The sequence below is a fragment of the Macrosteles quadrilineatus genome, unplaced genomic scaffold (assembly GCF_028750875.1).
Source record: "Macrosteles quadrilineatus isolate MER2022 unplaced genomic scaffold, UCM_ALF_1.0 Scaffold_4__1_contigs__length_99947679, whole genome shotgun sequence".
Taxonomy (NCBI): Eukaryota; Metazoa; Arthropoda; class Insecta; order Hemiptera; family Cicadellidae; genus Macrosteles; species Macrosteles quadrilineatus.
The window spans coordinates 84,527,678-84,533,677 of record NW_026542597.1 but is presented as its reverse complement, the minus strand read 5'-3'; the positions used below and the strand labels follow the sequence as shown (position 1 = coordinate 84,533,677).

The 6,000-nt window shown below is 37.3% G+C and overlaps 1 protein-coding gene across 1 annotated transcript; it reads left to right on the top strand.

The window, feature by feature from the left end:
* Positions 1–529: 529 nt before the first annotated feature.
* Positions 530–5,172, top strand: LOC128993263 (uncharacterized). Its single transcript, XM_054417051.1, has 2 exons — positions 530–612; positions 4,178–5,172. Exons 1-2 carry the CDS (start codon positions 532–534, stop codon positions 4,964–4,966), a joined length of 870 nt encoding a protein of 289 aa, XP_054273026.1. The 5' UTR covers positions 530–531; the 3' UTR covers positions 4,967–5,172.
* Positions 5,173–6,000: the final 828 nt, after the last annotated feature.

The window sequence follows — 6,000 nt, the reverse complement described above, 5'->3', positions numbered from 1 at the left end:
AACAAAACAGAAAACCGGACAGAACTAACAATAAAATTGGCTTCAGCTGTTCCATAAGGATGGAAAATCTACTAAGGGACTATGTTTTATCATGTTCTATTTATGCTTAAATGCTAAGAGAAGGTTAAGATATTTAGTATGAAATTATGGAAAAGTGGTACAGTATGTCAATCATATGAGCTTTATGCAAGCGCATACTTTGGTAACTATATATTAACTCTAGAACGGTAAAAAGTGTATTATATACATTAAGACTATATAACTAGCTCGAAAGAATTCGGATATAGTATTTTTTATTATTGTGGTTAACTTGGTTTAAAATCTAGAGTTGACTCAATCCGATTGGATTGTATTATGTCATTATGTATTATGGCAAAACTAATACTGAAATAAAAATTTTGCATTATGCACATGTGGTTAAGTCACATGTTAGTGATTAAAGTATCAACAATAGAGTTTTGTTTGTAAACATATTGCCTCGAAAAATTCGTTACTAGATGGTAATAATATACTCAACAAAAATCTGAAATCATGAAAAGAGGACAACCACAAAATAAAAGTTTGAAAAAGTTGGGGAATGTCTTAAAAAGGCACAAATCTGATGAAGACCAGGTAAGTTAAAAAAATATATACATTTATTAATTTAATTACATATGCCCGCATTAAATTCGTGTGGTATGTCATTGATGGTCATTATAGCTTACACCACCAAAACAGAAATTTGAATAGAGTTGCTTATTTTATATTTCTCTATAGCTCATTGTGTGAGGTACATTAAAAAGATTGATGACAATATTTATGATTGGTAGTTAAAAATTATTAACTAATTAAAACTGATCTAGATTAAACTAGGCCTAATCTTGATTATATGATATCAATGTTCTTCAAAGACCATTACATTCTTTTTTTATTCCATGGCAAAGCTAATGGACACCCGTTTAGCCTAAAATGTTATAGAGTCCCAACGAAAAGAAAATGTGAGTTTTTTACAATTTTGTAAACATCATTAGGCTATTAACAATCCTAAAATGCTATGGAAAGGGAGGAAAACAGGTCCGCGACGTAGGAAGTGGTGAAGGAAGTAGTCAAGGCGAGCTGTCTGGAGTGTGGGAACTGATTATGACGATTAGATAAGGATATTGGCAATACTAAAATGCTATGGGAAGGGAGGAAAACAGGTCCGCGACGTAGGAAGTGGTGAAGGAAGTAGTCAAGGCGAGCTGTCTGGTGTGTGGGAACTGTTTATGACGATTAGATAAGGATATTGGCAATACTAAAATGCTATGGGAAGGGAGGAAAACAGGTCCGCGACGTAGGAAGTGGTGAAGGAAGTAGTCAAGGCGAGCTGTCTGGTGTGTGGGAACTGATTATGACAATTAGATAAGGATATTGGCAATACTAAAATGCTATGGGAAGGGAGGAAAACAGGTCCGCGACGTAGGAAGTGGTGAAGGAAGTAGTCAAGGCGAGCTGTCTGGTGTGTGGGAACTGTTTATGACGATTAGATAAGGATATTGGCAATACTAAAATGCTGTGGGAAGGGAGGAAAACAGGTCCGCGACGTAGAAAGTGGTGAAGGAAGTAGTCAAGGCGAGCTGTCTGGTGTGTGGGAACTGATTATGACAATTAGATAAGGATATTGGCAATACTAAAATGCTATGGGAAGGGAGGAAAACAGGTCCGCGACGTAGGAAGTGGTGAAGGAAGTAGTCAAGGCGAGCTGTCTGGTGTGTGGGAACTGTTTATGACGATTAGATAAGGATATTGGCAATACTAAAATGCTATGGGAAGGGATGAAAACAGGTCCACGACGTGGGAAGTGGTGAAGGAAGTAGTCAAGGCGAGCTGTCTGGTGTGTGGGAACTGTTTATGACGATTAGATAAGGATATTGGCAATACTAAAATGCTATGGGAAGGGAGGAAAACAGGTCCGCGACGTAGGAAGTGGTGAAGGAAGTAGTCAAGGCGAGTAGTCCGGAGTGTGGGAACTGATTTTTACGATTAGATTAAGGTATTTCCAATCCTAAAATGCTATGGGAAGGGAGAAAAACAGGCTCGCGACATAGGAAGTGGTGAAGGAAGTAGTCAAGCCGAGCTGTCTGGAGTGTGGGAACTGTTTATGACGATTAGGTTAAGGTATCTGCAATTTTTAAATGCAATGGGAAGGGAGGAAAACAGGTCCGCGACGTAGGGAGTGCTGAAGGAAGTAGTAAAGGGGAGCAGTGTTTGGGAATGGATTTATGTATCTCTGCAATACTAAGACTGCTTTCAGAGCAAACTAATGATTATCCCGAGCAAAGCTCGGTCCCCAGGTACTTTTTTTTAAACAAGCATGAGTCATATTTATTTATCATTTAAATAATATTTGTATAATAAATAACAAGGGAATTTTAAATTAACTGATTTTTTTTATCTTTTTCCATAACCTTTAATTGTACAACAATGCTGCAATATAATTTTGTTAGTGTTTGTAAGTTCTAGATGGTTCTACAATGGCTGTGATAAAAATTGGGCATTCGCAATTTTTAAGAGTAAAATTTGAAAACCCCCCTTAATATGTTAATCTAGTTTTACAGATCAATGCCAAAGTAACAGTATATACTGTATTATATAGGTACACAATATTGTGTTTATGGACACACACATACAGGGTGTTTCAGGAAAGCGTAGCGGGCTCAGATATTCAATTTAAAGCAGTTGGTAATTCAACCAATCCACATTTACCTCTTATTTGTTCACAAAAACGTTGAAACAATTGAAATTGAATATCTCATAATATGTTTTTCTCACTAGTTTCTATTGAATTAAACTTTGTGATTTTAAAATGACTGCGATTTTGATCATAAATAAATAAAACTTACATAACGTTTTTATTTATTATACGGTTTTCGCAAATAAAGTGTCATTCGATTTGTAATAAATAAAAAGGACTTTAAATTGTGTTGCAAAATTGTGTTTTATAATCTGGTTTCCATAGAATTTGACTTAAATGATTTTAAATAGCCGCCATTTTGAAATTCGATGAGCCTGATCAAAGATATTTTCAGAGAATGTTTATAGCTGTAGATTTAAAATTTATACAAAGTTTCATAAAATTATCTCCAAGGACTTTTGAGTTCTAAATAAAAAAAAAACAAAATGGCGAATTACGGCTGAGCTAAGCCGAAATCTGAAAAAAATTATTTTACATTTTTTACTTATTTTTGCATGTAGAATCTGAATCTGCATAGCCCGCTACGCTTTACTGAACCACCCTGTATAAACAGTACATTCAGAATGTATATACAGGGAAATGTTAGTATAGCGGATGATTAAAATACAGCTCTATAAGCTAGGCGCCCACCGGGCAACCCAGCGGGTGACGCGACGCGACGCGGCACGGCGCGACGCGGAGAAAAACTTCCGTCCGCTTCTCCAGGGTTCGCGCCCACCAAGCAACTCTAGCGGAAGCGCGGGGCAGCGCGGAGAATTATTCTTTTGGAGGGGATGCACAGTGCACTTCGATTCGGACCCGAACACTCCCGAAGGGCTCGCGATACTTTCCGAAAACACCCGAATGAGCGGCAGACGAGGGGCAGACGCCGTTTCCGTGCCTCTACCCCGCGCCCACCAAGCAACTCAACGGAGGCGCGGCAACACGAGAGGAAGAAATTCTCCACCGAATTCTCACTGCCGGATTCGAGAAGAAGTTTTTTTCCGCGCCGCGTTGCGCCACCCGCTGGGTTGCTAGGTGGGCGTCAGTCCATAAGATAACATGGCACGGATACGTGGCAACTTTTTTCCACGGCGTCGCGCCGCGCCGCGTCACCCGCTGGGTTGCCCGGTGGGCGCCTAGCTTTAAGTATGCTTGAAAGGGAGGCTGTGGATGATTCTGACAGCTCTCTTTTGAAGGTGGAACAGGAAGTGAGTTCTTGTGCTTTCACCACCCCATAGTGCCTATGTATGTGTGTAAAAAGGAGAATAGGTGTTCTCATTATTTTGGTTACACAAATTTGAGCGAATTGTGTTTTTTGCCTTTAGGTACATCCAAATGAAAAAGTAAATCATTCCCAGTAGTAGGCCTTTCTGTGCTACCTAATTGGTAATAGTTTCTCTATAAGGAAATTCAGTATTAAAGATTGTATGCTATTCAATATAAAAAGGTTCCAAAAGTACTTTAGCATATATATTTTTGCAGGAGGAGTCACAGGATGGATACAAACAGATAGCGCTTGGGACACAAACAATTCTGGAATGTCCAGTGTGCTTTGAGAAGATGGACTCTACATTAAGACAATGCATGAACGGACATGGAGTATGCAGACCATGTGCATCAAAGATTGACAAATGTCCTACTTGTAAGGAAGAGTTCTCCCTGGCACTTCATCAGAACACATTGTTGAATCAATTACTAGATTTGATTCCTAAGATTTGCCCTTATGCTGAGGAAGGTTGTAACTCGGTGATCATAGATCAGGAGCATCAGACCTACTGTGAATATCGACCAACTGAGTGTAAAGTTATGGCGTGTAAGTGGAGTGGGCGTGTCAAAGACTTACTTGAACACTTAAAAAGTAGTCATGAAACTGGGATTATTAATGTTAATTTAAATGAAAAATATTCAAGATTCTATTCATTTCATTCATTTACGACAATAGAAACTTGGAGTCCAATTTTATGCCAAAATCAAATTTTTTGGAAGTGCTTTTATCATCCAAAAGGTCATATAAATCATATCTACCATCGATTATATTCTGTTCCAACAATGAAGAAGTCTTGTGATTACTACATGGTAATATCATTTGAAAAAGGTGATTTAAAATTTGAACATTATTGCAAAGCGGCAAACTTAGATGACCAAATTGAACCTGAAAATATAGAGGGTGGTCTTATCATTCCTGTTAATGAGTTAAACAGATTTTTGGTGCAAGGAACACAAAATAAGTACGATTACAAGCTGAAATTGGTGAAAGAAAACATTTCATAGATTCTTGTGTGTCATGTCAAAACAAAATGTATAATTAACGCTGTTGAAGACCATTAAACAAATTCTTGTTTGACAGCACAAGATAAAGTAAATGAATTCAGTAAAACAATGGAAACACATTCTAACTTGGCTCCTTGTTAAGCCCAATCAAAGTGTAGTCAAAGATTGCATGCATCGTTGTAATAAAATTGTTCATTATTCTATAAGTTATGTTTTATTCTTTTGATTCGTCCAACCAAAAACTTGTCTATCACGTTTTAGCAAATTTCCCACAAAGGGAACACATATAAAACATATCAAGGTCTTGAAATATGTAAGAAACAGATAACAATATCCAATCTTATTTAATTGGTTATTGATTATTTTTTAACACGGAGAAAACTAACAAAATGTTTTTTCTAAGGCACAGATCAAAGAAAAATAGCTATTGCTCGTAGAAAAGTTATATTGACATAGAAATTAAGGAACAGTTATGCCATTTACAAAATAAAATAACTCTTTTTAAGTTTTGAAAATTACCTCACTCATTGAAACGGACACATATTTTCAAGCCTTGCTTGAAAATGTTTAACTTTGTTCAGTAACTATTGATATAAAAGTTCCATTTGACTCCTGATTGTGGCTTTTAATTCGTCCAGAGTAAGTGGTTTTTTTCTTTTTGAACACCTGTCTTCATGTGACTTCACAGGGAAAAATCAGTCATTGACAAGTCTGGTGAACGCGGTGGCCACACAACATCACCAAACCATGAAATCACACGACCAGGAAATAACATTCAAAATGCTGCCATAGAGGCATTGGCCGTGTAAGCAGTTGTCCCATCTAGTTGAGACTATATGTTCTTAATGCAGATTTTCTACCCTTCAAGTTCGGAATGAAAAAGTCTTTTATCACGTTCATGTATTGTGCAGATTAATTAACAATGACAGGAGTTCTTCTCTTCAATGATTGATGGATCATAGATCCCTTATATCCCTACAGCACACTAAACTGTGTTCCTGGTGTGTTTGTTTTCGTAACTGACCCTTTAATTA

Coding starts and splice junctions, on each gene's coding strand:
- LOC128993263 (XM_054417051.1), top strand. CDS start 532: ATGAAAAGAGGACAACCACAAAATAAAAGTTTGAAAAAGTTGGGGAAT. Junction 613..4,177: donor ACAAATCTGATGAAGACCAG/GTAAGTTAAAAA, acceptor ATATTTTTGCAG/GAGGAGTCACAGGATGGATA.